The sequence below is a fragment of the Arachis stenosperma genome, chromosome 8, assembly GCF_014773155.1.
Source record: "Arachis stenosperma cultivar V10309 chromosome 8, arast.V10309.gnm1.PFL2, whole genome shotgun sequence".
In the NCBI taxonomy this organism is placed as follows: Eukaryota; Viridiplantae; Streptophyta; class Magnoliopsida; order Fabales; family Fabaceae; genus Arachis; species Arachis stenosperma.
In genome coordinates this window covers 49372509-49388082 of record NC_080384.1, presented here as the reverse complement: position 1 = coordinate 49388082, position 15574 = coordinate 49372509, and the positions used below count along the sequence as shown (strand labels likewise).

At 36.4% G+C, this 15574-nt stretch overlaps 1 protein-coding gene across 1 annotated transcript; it reads right to left on the bottom strand.

Annotated features, from left to right (window-relative positions):
* Positions 1-506: 506 nt before the first annotated feature.
* Positions 507-9480, bottom strand: LOC130943702 (uncharacterized). The gene is made up of 10 exons (XM_057871702.1): positions 7957-9480; positions 6985-7458; positions 6569-6870; positions 5159-5878; positions 4800-5078; positions 4441-4602; positions 3390-4328; positions 3085-3300; positions 1788-2048; positions 507-1411 (listed from the first exon to the last, which is right to left on the bottom strand). The coding sequence occupies exons 1-10, from the start codon at positions 9347-9349 to the stop codon at positions 1061-1063; spliced, it is 5097 nt and encodes a 1698-aa protein (XP_057727685.1). The 5' UTR covers positions 9350-9480; the 3' UTR covers positions 507-1060.
* Between the last annotated feature and the right edge of the window lie 6094 nt (positions 9481-15574).

Here is a 15574-nt window from a genome sequence, read left to right as displayed (position 1 = left end):
CTCGGTACATTCGACTGCTATAGTTTTTGCACTGAATTCTTTTATTTTTCAGAAAAAGATGCTCAATGCATGCTGCGCCGCGCACGTCTCAGCTCCATAAGGTTAATGAAGAAACCAAAAATTAATTTTATCCTTAAAATAAAAGAGAAAAAAGAAAACCCCAGTAGAACAGCAAGAGCCAAGAGAATCTGGGATGAAAAAATTATTTAAGAAATGGCTGGCTTCCTTTTGAAGAAACAAATAACAAGACCCCCGTCCAAAAAAAAAATAATAACAAGACAAAATTAGTTGTTTTTCAGAAAGAAGAAATTGTCCTTTAGTTTAGTCAGGGGAATAAATGCTGCAAGAAGCATATTTGACTAGCATGCCTTTATTTTATGGAGTACTGCATAATAAATATCATTTTAATTTCTATGATTGAAATATATTTCTATATTCTCAACTCTCGAGCAATAGAAATTGAAAATATGTACCAGAATATAATAATTCATCGTTATGACATGACTTTTTCTCAGATCTCAATCAATAAATACCATTCTCATTGCATTCCGTACGGGCAAAGGGCCAGGGCGAAACTGTAAGAGCAACACAAACTAGAGGGCAGAAAAATGATTGCCGACAAGAGAGGATTTTATTCAGACATTAAAAGTGGATCAGACGAGGAATAACTGTTTTTCTCACCAATGAGTGTCAGTCAGTGGGAAGAGGATCTCAGATCTCTATGTTGATTACGTATTCAAACTATCAATCAAGATTTCTTACAGCGGTTCAATTCTGGCCATGACAAAAATAAAAATAGGATTCAACCACTTTGGCCAAACTAAACTATGTGGAAACATACTATATCTATGAAAACTTAAAAGGCCTGTAATTAATTCTTTTTTTAAACCAAAAAAAGTAGGCGCAAATGAGTATGGCATTTGCAACTGATAGTTCCATTGGTGTCACTTCCTAACATTTGTGGCAAAATTTCAACCAACCTTTCTTCCTACCCAACAGCCCTACCAGCTATCATGCCAAAGAAATAACTCAAAAGAATTGGATCCTATGGGGGAAGAATTCAAGTGTGATTAAACCAAGGTCCAACTGCACCATTCACATGGCCATTGCTATGGATCCCTACCCCATTTGGGATGATTTGTGGGGGCATCCCAACGGCCATCGGCAGAGATGCAGCAGGATATAATCCGTGGCTGTGGGGGAGACCATGGCCATGGGGGCTCATAAGTGGACTCCCGGCAGGACTCCCTTTACGCTGTTGAAGGGCGTGGATCTGCCTCAGCCCATCTTCATGAATACGTGATAGTGTTTCCAACTCTTTCATTGATAGAGCTTCCAGACCGGCACCATACAGAGGGGCATGTCGCGACATTTCCTCCTGGAGGGAGGCCTCTAGCGTGTGAATATATTGCTGCAAAAAGAAAACGAACACATTAGGACTTTCAATTTACATATTTCCGAGGTGTATAGCATAGACTAATTAGTATGCGAATACATGGAAAACAAACAACACAAGCATAAAGGTGGGTCTTCTAATTCTAAGGATAAAGAACTAAATGGAATGTTGCTAGTCATGGAAAAACAGTATACATTATTTTGGGCAATCCAGCAAATTCTACTAAAAAGCTCGCTCAATAAATTCAACATTACAGTTAATAAAACATGCAATTAACAGGTAGCACTGAAACTTAAATATGCTTAACCTCATTGTATAAGTCAAACGTGTAAATATATACCATGATATAATATAAATAATAGACAAGTGCAATCTCCATATCAAGACAAACCTGGCAGGCTTGCAACTTAGATTCCATGCCATCAATATATGCTTCACACCTAGCAACCTGCTCTTCCTTCTCCCGCTTTTCTCCCTCGGTTTGCCCTACTGTTTGAGTCAGTCGACGGACTTCATCCTCAAGTGATTGCCGGATTTCTTCCCGTGTTACATTCTCTGTTGCAAATCTTTTCAGTTCTTCATCAAATCTCTTGCGTGCAGCTTCAGCATTTTTCAATCTTTCAGCCAGTGCATTCTTCTCTTTTACTACTTTCTGTGGACAATACAAATCAAAATTAATTTACAACTGACATGTTTATATATATCATACAAATTAAAATTAATTCTCAAAGGAAAACTAATTTCAATGTAGAACAAAAAATGGAGGACAGCAATCTCCTGAGCATACAGTTTTCACGTCAAAAGATTAGATCAAGCTGCTTTCTAATTCCTGTATTATTTGTTTTGGCAGTCATGATTTATCAGATCCAGCAACAAAATTACTGATCCAAACAAGGAAATGAGAATAATAAAATAATTATCCATTTTATTTATATTGGGTAATATGATAAATGACAAAAAAAGGACCAAAGGTTGATTTGGAAAAGGAGATTCAACTCAAGGAAAAAGTCTCCTGAAAAAAACCTGCGCTGAACGGAAACCTAGAAATGAGTTGTGGCATTTAATATGTCCCCTCACTCAAAAGCATAAATATGACCTGAAGGTAAAGCACACAAGACCACACAAACTTTGTGATGAAATTAATATTTACTTGAACATGAAACTAACTATTTAGTCTCTTAAAGATACACATTGGTCTAATCCTTGAAAGATTTTTCACATCAGTTCACTGCTAAATGATACAACTGACATCACATATATTTTTTAAAGACAAACTGATGTCAAATTTTTCAAGGACTAAACTGACATCAATATAGCTTTTAAGAGTTAAATTAATGTAAAAACTTTTAGGGACCACATTGATGCTACATGTATCTTTGAGAGATCAAGTGGTTAGTTTAGGAAGAATCAGAACTGTTCCTAGCAGGGGAGTAATACATCAGCTGAAGTGAAAACAGAAGACTGATTACCTTCCAATAATATTTGGCAAAATTAGGTGAAGATATTTTGGGTTTTGGTATACACATGCGCGCACGCACAAACTTAACTGAAACATTACTACTTTCTATTCAAGCAGCAGGCTCATTAACTATGTACATATAGTCATTGTAGTGCAGCAATATATACTAACATTTATAAGCAAGTGGTTTCTCTTTTCATAATGTAAACAAGTGTATTATATCTAATACCTTCAATTCATCACGTTTTCGAGATTTTAACTGAGAAATTTGTGTCTCTGCATCGTGTAAACGGTCCTGAAGAACTTTCTTCTCTGCAGAAAGCTTTGTTATTTCTTCATCCCGCTCCGAACGAAGCCACTCAAGCTGACTCTCAACTTCTTGAACCTGTTCTAATATTTCCTTCTTTTCTCGAGAAAACCGATCCATCTCAGCCCTCATTTCGGACTGTTGAAACATAAATTGGATCAGTAAAAATTCTATTAAAGCAAATTAAGAGATAACCACAGTATATAAATGATTAGGACATGAAATACCTTGAGGCGATTGCTTGTGGCCTCGGATTCACTCAGTTTTTGTGCTATAATAGCTTTTTCCTTAGCCATATTAGAAATCTCAATTTTGCTTTCTTCACGAACACGAATAATTTCATCTTCACTAGCGCATAACTGGTGCCACAGAGCAGCCCGGTCAACATTTGCAAGTTCAGCAACTTCACGGATCATACTCAAAACAGGTCGAATAATCTCCTCCTCCTCACAGACTAAAGTAACCAAGACATCCAAATCAAAATCTACTTCACGACCGGCATCTGCTGTACTAGTGGCACGGTCAACAAGCCTCTTCAGCATCCTCCCCCGGTAAGATTCATTGGCATACCATCTAAACAATATCGTGTAAAGCAACTTCACAAATTCCCTCACACATTGGTCTTTCGAAAGGGCCAAAGTTTCAGCAAGTCCAAGAACTGAAGTAAAATCCTCCCTTTGAACTCCAAGTTGCTCACTTACATCTCCCTCTGATGCACCCTCTGGATGCTGAAAATTTTCAGAAACATATCTGGCACCATTACTCAATCTTTGAGAAAGGCGGCTTTCCAATACTAAGGCTACAGACTGAGCCCCTATTACACCTCGAGCTACAGCTTTCTCAAATGTTTGAGAGGCTTCAACAGCAAGACAAGGAATGGATAACATCTCAAACAGTATATATATATCAGAAAAATGACGACTAGCACGATAAGTCTGCTCATCAATCACATGAAGTCCGGCAGTAGTGGTGCTGTGTTCACCAAATAAAAAAATCCCACATGGCAGAGCTGAGCAACTGTCACCATAATCATCATCACAATCAATGTCCCTAAGTATGGTTTCAGCAACATCACCCCAACTATTTATAGTCTTGCTTAAGAAGTCAAGGACACAAGGCGACACAACAAGACCAAGATTTTTCAGCCTTACACGAACAGACCTAACCTACATAATTGGTAAAAATAAAAATTAAAAAAAACACAAGTGCTTCAAAAAAAATATTTAGGATAGACATATTAACAAATATGGTGCAATTTCAAACTATCTTAAAGCTTACTGCTTCAGGTAAGTGTTGACATTGAGATGCTGCTTTGAATATAAAATCTATTGTCGCAGCAAGGGGTTCATCATTTGAATCTGTCAAAAGTTCAAACGACTGAAACAGAATGCGTTCCCACACTTCACTACCACACTCCAGTTGATTAAGAGCTTCAAACACCTAAGATAGGAAGGAATTAAAAAGAGAAAGGACATTAATAGGAGAGAAAAACAATGTGACCATGCTTAGCATTATGTTGGTAGTGAGATAAATGCAACCGAAGCATATATACTAGGGGAATAAAATCCCATGACATTAAATTTGTAAGACTACGTATTACAGATAAGGTGCTAAGATAAATATTTGGTTTATCTCACAGGTATTCGTAAAGAAGGTTCTGCATCTGGCTTTTGTAGTCGCTCAAGAAGTGCACAGGCAGCCAGTGGGTGTTCTGACAGCTCAACCAATTTTGGCACCAGTGCAACAAGGTCTGCTTGCAAATGCTTAGGAGCTTTGTCCAATACAAGAGCAATTTTCTGTGCAGACTGAGGTCGTCGTCTTGGCTCTGGACATCCTTGCGGAACAGCTCCATCCAAAGCTCTAAGTGAGTTCACAATCAATCCCAGGAGCTCCTCAGACTGTTCTGGCCATTTTGTCTGAAGTTCCAAATTTACACAATCAAAATTATAGATAATATTTAACAGAAAAATCACCTCATATTAATACCAAATTATACCTTTGACCGTAAAGTTGCATTATCTGAACCAGCAGCAGATGTTTCTGGTGGACAAATAGGTTGTCCAGGAACAGCCTTTTCCTGAATAACATTCCCATTTAAATCAGAGCTCTGCACAGCAGATGTACCGCCACTCTCTTCAACAACAGAATCCAACCTCTCATAAACAGGAACTTGGATTGACTCAATTGCTCCATTTTCTCTATCACACTCAAGAGGACTAGCAGCTCCACTGCCATCTGGAGGTTTCGAGCATGCATCAACAGAATCAGCAACAGGAACCCCTTCAGAAGGCTGGCAGCATTCAACCATTATATCCAGTAGTAAATCAATGATTGCTTGCTGCAATACTTTAACTCCCATCAGCAAATTCATCAAACTAGGTGAAGACTCATCAGCCTTGCTGGTCTTATTCCCATCACAGTTACCAGAGAGCTTGGTAGGAAGAAGCAAGCGCTTTACTTTAGCAGGATCATCAAGATAAACCCGAAGTCCAGTCAGAAACCCAGCAATTGCACCAGCATCCATTAAAAGTTTCTCTCGTAAAGTAACCTGTGGCTGTGAAGGATTATCTCCATATGACAGATGGAATCCAGCTCGGGAAAGAAGATTTCTGAAAATATCTTCCTCATCTCCACTTATCCCTTCACTGTCTTCAGAGTCAATGAGCTCATCAGGATCAGTTGTCAATGCATCCTGATCATCCTCTGATGCCAACACCTGTATATTAAAAATCACATTAGAAGAAGAGGCAAGTGCAACTTCTCAATAGGAGCGACATGAATTCAAAACAATCAGTAGCTATAATAGTATCACTTCAATTCAGAACATGACAAGCTGGAAGGTAAACCTATGAGACAAATTCCTTCTCTACCAAAAACACATGTATAATCACAAGCTTTTTTAAGAGAATATATGCAATCATAATTTGGCCCATACATGGGGTAGAAAAATGCTTGCAATTTCTTTTCTTTGGCGTGAACTTACAAGTTTAAATATACAATACGAAGTTCAAGGGATGCAAAATTATGAACTGAATCACTAATCAACTTCTGTAACTTGAGTCACTTATCAGCTTGTTCCATGCATCGTATCAGCAAACAACGAGCAAAAATTCCAAGGAGGACGCCATATTTCCTAAATTGCTTGTTCCAATCTTACCATACAGAATATAAGTTAGATGCAAGAGCAGATATTATACGTTAAATTACTAACACCTCGGGAAGAAGGGCGGGATCACATAGACATCCACTCAAATAAAGGTAGTCTTATACCTAAAGTCAATAAAGATCCATGATCTTTCATAGAAACAATCTCTGTTTGTGAGATGACAGAACATTTGGTACCATCCATTAACAATAGTTGGTGCAAAAGGTAATATATAAACCGGGGAATCCCATAGGAACTTACCTCTAGATCAGCAAAATCAAACCAAGGGCAGCAGTCCAATATTTCGCATACAAAAACAACGGTGTCACGGACAAGAAACCCTGCATCTGCTTCTAGCATATCTGAGACCTTCATGAATTGTAAAACGGAATTATTCCACGTCTTTGTGCAGATAGAGGATTCTTTCCACACTGTCTTGGCCGGATTTTTCTGATTCACAACAGCCATCCTGTATCTGACCCAGAAGTTTTTATCAGGATCGCTACCGACAGCCTGGTCACTCTCTAAATAAATACATATTGTATCAAAGGACTCGTAGACACCTGTTACATGGAAACATAAGCTTTAAATCAAAAAAAGAAATGCAAAATCTGCAATAACAAGTTCCAGTGAATAAAATGCAAAGATTGCACAGAATCTTCATAATAAACACCTACCGATCCGAAGTTCACATCCACCAGCCTGAAAGAATTTACTGAAGATTTTCCGAGTCTCCATGATTTCCTTAAAAGACAGGAAATTCTCCACTTTCCATGTAAACGAACTTCTTTTCCCAAAACTATCAACAAGGGAACCACCATTGCTCAATTCAGAATCATTATCGGTAAAATCTTGCATTATTGATGTCTCTTTCAATATAAGAACTTCAGCCGAGAATATAACAGTGTCCTGGACAAGAAAACCAGAATCTTGATCAAAGAGACTTGTAAGTGTCACAAATTCACGCCAGCCCCAATCCTTTGCAGCTTTGGAGTAGCGGTTCTGAGATTCCTTGGTGACAGACTTATCCTCCATCCTCTGGTTCACAACTGACAAACGATGACTAACAAAACAACTCCAATCACTGGAAGTATTCCTAGAATCTGTAACTTCAAGAAACACTGAAAGGTGGCATGGTGGCTGGGACTGCCCTGATATCATTAAAACCATGGAAATGTGTTACCAAGCTACATTCATCTAAGGACCAGCCTCTAACTATTTGTAAAGCAGCAACCTAAAAAAATTTTCAATGTTTTTTTTTTTTTGGAGGGGAAGACCCCTGAATGTAAGGATCGAATTATATTTCTATAGGGACAACCACGATCCATAAAATCATCTATAAAATGTGGTGTGTTTGTTGTATCAGCGGATATACTTCGCAAGTATGAAGTATCAATTTATTACAAGTTAATTTGAAAGGAGTACGCGCTGCAGGGGGCGCGCGCACAGAGCGTGCGTGCAGGGATGGGGGGAGTAAAAAATGTGTATGTATAAAGTGCTCCTAGTACACTCTTTCAGCATAGTGTCAATTTAGGTAAGAATTGCATGCTCACAAGACATCAAATCAAATCATAGGTATCTAAATATAAGCGGAAATGGTAAAAGATAAATTGCTAAAAAAAGATTTGCAAAGCAAGTAAATGCCACACCTCTGGGATAAACAATAAGACGACAATCCCGGTTACCAATCTGAAACCTCCTGCTCTTGATGCAAAGGCCAGTAATCTTCCTCTTCTTCAGCAAATCCTTCAATCTGGTAAAATTTTCAATCCTCCAAGTGAACTTGCCAATATGGCCATCGGACTTCCTCGCCCCACCCACGCTCCTCCCAGCAATCATAGCCCCATTCTTGGAGAAGCTACTAAACTCCTTAATCACATGAAACGATGTGCTAAACACTGCAGTATCATCAACCAAGAACCCTGAATCAGTCCCTATGAAATCTGACATTTTCATATAATCATTCCACCCCAAACTCGTGTTATCGCCACTCTTATTATCCGCAGCGAACCTCCCATACGAATCCCTATGCATATGATTCAAACCGGGCTTCTGGTTCAACACAGACATCCTAAACAAACACCAGCAACTCTTATCAGACAACATCACAGTCTTATCAGTGTCCTTACTCTCCAAACACATTGACAAATACTCAACACCATTCACCGAACTCTGATACACACTAATCCTCAAATTACACTCCCCAGCAGGGAAAACAGGGCTCATTATCTTCTGCGTCTTAATCATCTCCTTAAACAAACTAAAATTGTGAACCTTCCAAGTGAACTTTCCACTCAGAACATCCGAAACCGGCCCAGCAACGACGGAAGAGCTTGCGGCCGAACCGGACGACAACGAGGACGAAGACTGGACCTCGTTGTTATCGCGCGTGAAGTTAACGGACTCGTTGAGGATGAGTATGTCGGCCGTGATCAAAACGCCGTCATTGGCGGCGTTTAGGTAACCTAGTTTGGGATCGAAGACGGTTGAAGAAGGCGTGAAATCGCACCAACCGTGAGATTTCTTCTTGCTGGAGAATCGATGCCAAGAATCGCGGTGTATGGTTTTGGAATCGTCGGCGAGGTTAACGATTGCGAGACGGTAACTGGCGAAACAGTCCCATTTGGAAGAAGAGGTGCCGCGAGGGTCCATGATTTGAAGATAGATTGAGATGTAACCTGGAAGAGCTTGCGAATCGCCCTTAGGGTACACCAATAACCGGCAATCGTATCCTCCTACCTCGAAGTACTTGCTCCAAAGGGCGCGTGCCTTCACGCGCGGGAAATTTTGCACCGTCCATCGGCACACTGCGGCGTGCTCGCCACGGCGATCGACAACGACGGTCTCCTGTGCGGCGGCCCCGCCGCCTCCGTCACGGGTGGTTACGGCGAGGTCCTCCGCAGCGGCGGCGGAGGAGGATGAAGGCGAGGGTTTGTCCGATGAGGAAGCGGAGGATGATGATGACGTGGCAGGTTGTGATTGGTCGGAGGAAGGAGGTGCGGAGGGGAGAGAAGGGAGTGCCTCGGAGGAAGTGTGCTTCATTGCTTTTCCGTGTTCGATAAATTGAAAAGAAAAACGAAAAATGAAATGAAAAATGAGAATCGGAGAGAACGAAACGCGAACAGAGAGAGAAGAGATGAAGAGGGAGGCAGAGATAGAGAGGGGGATGTGGTGTCTGGTGTGTGAAAGAAGAAGAGAAGAGAGAGAGGTTTGGACAATGGGGAGGGTGGCGCATCATAGGTTATCTTGCGCCATCTTGAGCCATCTTGCTTACGAGGTACGTGGCGCACGATAGCAATCTTGCGCTTCTTTAACTTTTTTGAAAATAAATAAATAAATATCGATCTCTAATTTATTTTCTGTTTTCAAACTCACTTTATAATTAATAATTAATTAATTAATATAAATAATTTAATTAACCTCTAACTTTTAAATCTTAATATGTTTATTTCTCCTTCAATAAAAGATATATATTTATTCTCTTTGTATATTAATTACTAAAAGATTATGTAGTATTTGAATTTACATGGTAATATAAAAAAAAATTGTACATAATATGTTGGGAAGTTTAGTTTTTAGGTATATCCTATCCTATAAAAGTATAACAACATAAAATACATTTTGAAATATTTGCAAAGAATATAATAATTGTGTTTGATTAAATTAAAGGATATAATTGTGTTTAATTTTCAAATGTTTGAAGATCAATTTAGAATGTTTATTATTTAAAGTTTGTTTGGATGTGGAATGTGGATAACAATGAAATGTATGAAATGTGTCCAGGAAATTTCTATTTTATTAGTGTGTTTGGTTAGTAAATAAAATAAAATAAAACATAAAATTTGTTGACCTTCCTATTAATATGTTTGATGAGATAATAATAGAAATGTGGTACAATAAAATTACACATGAATTTTATTTGCGTAGAGTGTTTAATCACGAAAATAATTATCTCAACAATATAATGGGTTGGGTTAAGAATAGACTGAAAATAGGGTTATGGGTTACATGACTCCTTTTATTGGGCTTCGAATGCCCAATAATGAACGCACGTGGTCATGGTGGGAGGAACTGGATCCTTCGTTGCAAAGGGGCCACGTCATCGTTTGTGGAAGGAGAATTAGGGTTTTCGGCTTCATGTCATGCCAATTTGCCAACTGCCAACTGCCAAATAGGGCAATCAAAATGGATTAAATCCATCACACAAGTCTGTTTATCCATTTGACGAGATGAAATCGATTAATTCGAAAAAAAGACGAATTAAACAAGTTAATTTGCACATTAAACAAGTGATATGTTTAATTTTTTTTATATTTTTTAAAAAAATAATATTTTTGGCCAATATTTTTTATAATCTAATTCAAAAATTTAATCTATTAATTAAAAATTCACTATTTGTTTTAAGTTTTTTATTTAAAAGTGATATTTTTATTAAAATATTTATTAAAATATAAAATAAAAAAATAATCGGACTATTCTGTTTAATCTATTGGATTAGTCATAAATAATTTAAATTAAAATATTATGACCCGTGAATAAAACAAAATATAATTGTTTAAAAAATGATATTTTTTGTTAAATATTATAAAAAATAACAAAAATAAACAGATCATTTTGTTTAACCCATCATAAATGTTTTAAACTAAAACATTATGATCTGTGAACAAAACTAACTTAAACTGATTGGATCAGCCCATTTTGGCTAGCCCACTCCCAAGCCTAGAGAAAAAGAACAATTTGGTAATGAATTATCACTTAATAATTAGTTTAATTTTGGACTCTTAGTATCTGAATTTTAAAGGAAACATTTTGTAATATTTAAGTAGAAAAAGTATAGGAAACAACATTTTTTCTTAACAATATAAACAATAGGTTAAAAAAGAAAAGTTAATTTTAATCTTAAAAATAAAATTTTGAATTAATTATGTTTAATCGTAATTTTGAATTTTTTTTATTTTTGTCGCAACTGCTTTTTTGCAATTTTGTGCCACTGCTGTCGCTGTTGTATTGCGACCCCGGTGTCTCCCACAGCTGCTATCTCATTATTTGTTTCTTATCAACTAAATTAAATGTTCATTTTACTACGTATATGGATGGTTCTTTTCACTAAGATGTGAATTTTTATTTGAATCATACCATTTGAGTAGGTGAATGAAGACGAGGACGAAGTAGAAACGCGTCGCATCCTTGCGATGCGGTTGTATGATGGGCGGCCTTCTTCCTTGAGGAATGCGCGTTGCAGGAGAACAGTAGGGCGATGCGGTTGTGCACGACGCAGTGCGCGATGGACGACCTTCTCACTCATCGAGAATGCGTAGCTGTTGGGGACAAAGGCAAGGTGCCACTGTGGGAGCAGAGACGGAGGTAGCAATGGCATTTCGCAGACTTTAGCAGAGATAGAGATGCGACGGTGTGGCGTGGAGGAAAGGCAGCAGTGCGGTGTGGAGTAGCAAGGGAACAACATTTTTGTTCTAGGCGAGGTGGCGACGGCAGCACGCTACAGCTTTTTGACCGACGATAGTGGATGGCGTTTTAGAGGAGACGGCGGTGGGAGACTGCAATGAAAATAGAGTTTAAAGTTTAGTGTGGGTGAAAATAAATAATAGAAAAAATAAAAGTAAGTGAAATTAAATTGAGGTGTTTTTTTATAATTATTGAGTCTGAAAATATAGTCCATTGTTTACGTTATTTACACTCTCGTTGTCTATCTAATAAAATTGATTTAAGTATACTATTTTTTATATTTTTTATCAAAATATAGGGAATGTTTAGAGAAAATAAAATTGTAAAATCCGATTTCAATTTAAAAAATATTTTAATTTTTTTTATTTTTAAAAAAATATAAATTAAAGGGTCTTATTTTAATTTAAAAAATATTTTTAATTTTTAAATTTTTTTAAAATGAAATTCGGTGATTCAATTTTAATTTTAAATTTTTTATTTTTAAAATTATAAATCGAAGCATCTAATTTTTTTTTTTTTAAGAAATTGACAACATAAATCAGTGGGTACAATTTTTGCACACCACAATTTTGTTATATACCATATCAATGATCACATCAGTGCACTCTCTTCTTGTTATACACACATGGTCAACGTTAAAAATAAAAAAATAAACTTTAAATATATTCAGTTATGTTTTAAATTTTATAGTTGTAAATTATTTTTTTTATTATTTATCTAGTTTTTTTAAATAGTAAATTATATTTTATTAATTATTAAAAAATATAATACGAAGATGTCCAAAAACATGGACAGCATAATAAAAGGTAAAAAAATTTTAAAATAATACACTGAAAGTATTCATCCAACGGTGCATGGTCGAAAAATAAAGAAAAATCTTTAAAAAGAAAGAATGATAAATCAAATTGAATAAAATTAAAAGATTGTCTCATGGAGATGATGATCTAAAATGGGAGTTCTTTGGATTTCATAGAGCAACTTGACAGAGCTTGTTAGAATGGTAGACGGCATTGAAGTAGAACTTTCAAAAATTAACAGGTTGTGAGCTTTTCAGCAGTTTCAGCAAATAATGGCAAGCAAATGAGGATTACAGACAACATTCTTCAACGGGTTAAGCATCTCTGTTGATGCAGTCCACCACGTCCAAAAATCATTAGGGCACTAAGGGGAAAGACAGTCACAAAGATAACTCCGAGACTATACTTCCTTGATTCTAGAACAATCGATTAAACAATGAGTGATTTTTTCTGTTGCTTTATGACATATTGGCTATATAAATGGGATGCGGTGGTGAATCTGAGCAAGCACCGGAAGCCGACCATGGAGAGCTTTCTAGATAAATAGCTTAATTTTGTGAGGCAAGTTCAATTTTCATATATCAATCCACGATTTTTTGCTGTTGCATATAATTAGGGCAAAGCTCCAAAAGTGGATGGTGAAATAAATAGCTAATTCTGTAACCTGAAGATGGATCATATTGCTTGGATTTATTCAAATTCCATTGTAATACGTCTTGAAAAATAATTCTTGAATGAGATTTTGATTCCAATTCCTATTTTTAGAAATTAAGTCTTTAACTCTTGGAACCAACTCAGAAATAACATGTCTGTTTGGCATGTCATAAATCATTAAAGGATACGGAGGAGGCAGCCAAGGATCCTCAAAGGTTCGGATATTCTCTCCAGTACCCACAGCCCAGACCTTTTTTCAACAATCTTTCGGCCTTCCAGTATGCTCCTCCATCCCCAATAAGGTAAGACTCCAATTTCTGCAGTTACAACATTACCATTGCTAAAGTATTTACCTCTTAGCATTTTGGATAATAGGAGAGTATGTTGTGTTACGAGTCACCAAAATCGTTTTATTACTCTATGATTCATTGATTTCTCTTTAAAATTGTTTTATTACAGTATTACTCTTTGAAGGAAGAAGAAGATCTGAATCCTTATTACTCTATGATTCATTGATATCTCGAAAATGGTAGACATGGTGAACAGATCCTCGAGTTGTGGTTTTGACAACCAGAGCAATATCAATCTCCTACATTAACTCACGAATCTTCAATCTCAAATTTTGAAGAATAACACAAGTTCGATTCAAGATCAATGAAACCCTTATTTTCTCCACCCTAGAGAAAATCCAGTAGTAGAGGTCGTGGAGCTACAATGGCATACTCTTATTGCAACAAATAAGGTCATACAGAAGATGTGTGCTATAAGAAGCATGGGTACTCTTTTCATTTTCAGCAACGGCAGAAACATAACACCACAATTAATCATGTGATCACTGAGGAGCACGATAATATATTCAATGACAAATAATCTCAGCTCAATTGTTTCCAAGAGACTATTGGAACATCAAGATCTGAGTCCATTCCAGAATAAAGATTTGTCTTGTTAGAGTTTATCAAAGACAAAAGTGTGCAGCAATAACCTCATAATGCAAATCAAATTTTGACTAATTCCATTTAGACCTCCACTTCAGGTACAACCATCGCATTGCATTTTAATGCAAGAATTATGAGCATTATCACTCCAAAATCTGCACTATGGGTCATTGACTCTCGTGCAATAGATCATGTGACTTTTGACTTAAAAGTTTTTGCAAACCTTTAAAATATTGCTCCAATCAATGTGATATTGCCAAATGGGACCAAAACTGTCAGCACCATCATTGGCATAATCACATTCTCTAAATTTTTTTCTCAAAAATATTTTGTACATTCTCTCTTTTGATTTCAAACCAATCTTTGTGTCAAAATTAACCTCAAACTTAAATTGCCAACTGTTAATCAATTATAAGTATTGTGAGATACAAGATCGATCCATATCGAAGATGATTGGCATTGTTAAGTATAGAGAAATATTATATACAATGAGTAGATAACCAGAATTCTCTCACTTTCTCCCTCCTCCAACAAAGCAATCTTCATTGGCAGCAACTACGGCTACTATTCATTACACAACACCTTCACTCACTGAGCACAACAATATTTGACATCTTAGATTACGACACATACCTATGCATGAACTGATTTTACTGAAGAAATATTATCCTTTTATAGATTGTATTGCTTTAAAACCCCATTGTGACTCGTGTCATTTTGCAAAACAAAAGAAATTATTTTTTATTTTTTTTTATCTTAGTACAACTGAAATAAAAGATTGTTTTGACTTAATTCATATGGATATATGGAGTCCAATGTCTGTCCCTTCTAATAAAGGACATAAGTACTTTTTTACTGTGGTGGATGGTAAGAGCATATTCACTTGGATTTTTTTTTTATAAAAAGTGAACTTGAGGTATCACAATTGGTTATTAATTTTGTGAATTTTTTTAGAGTACAATTTGAAAAACAAGTTAAGTGTATAAGGACTGACAATGAGACAAAATTCACTCTAAAATATTTTTTTGCATCAACTGCCATTTTATACCAAACTTCTTGTGTAGGAACACCAGAGCAAAATGGGATTGTAGAGCAAAAACACCAACACATTTTAGGTGTTGCTAGAGCACTGTTATTTCAATCAGGAATTTCACATTATTTTTGACAATACGCAATTGCTCATGCTATTCACCTAATAATAGGCTGTCCAGCACTAAACTAGATAATGCTAATTCTTATAAGCTTTTATATCATAACTTACCTAACTTTTTATATTTAAGAGTATTTAGTTCTATTGCATATGCCTCCACATTAACAATTTTAAGAACAAAATTAATTTCAAGATCCAGAAAAACAGCTTTTTCGATTTTAAAATTGGAACAAAGGATTTTCAACTTGGCAGGTTATATCCCTCTTTT

Excerpts from the sequence above, each read along its gene's own strand:
- LOC130943702 (XM_057871702.1), bottom strand. The coding sequence starts at position 9,349 with ATGAAGCACACTTCCTCCGAGGCACTCCCTTCTCTCCCCTCCGCACCT. Across the intron at positions 7,459-7,956 it reads TCTTATTGTTTATCCCAGAG|GGCAGTCCCAGCCACCATGC; the intron begins GTGTGGCATTTA and ends TAATGATATCAG. Across the intron at positions 2,049-3,084 it reads GAAAACGTGATGAATTGAAG|AAAGTAGTAAAAGAGAAGAA; the intron begins GTATTAGATATA and ends TATTGTCCACAG.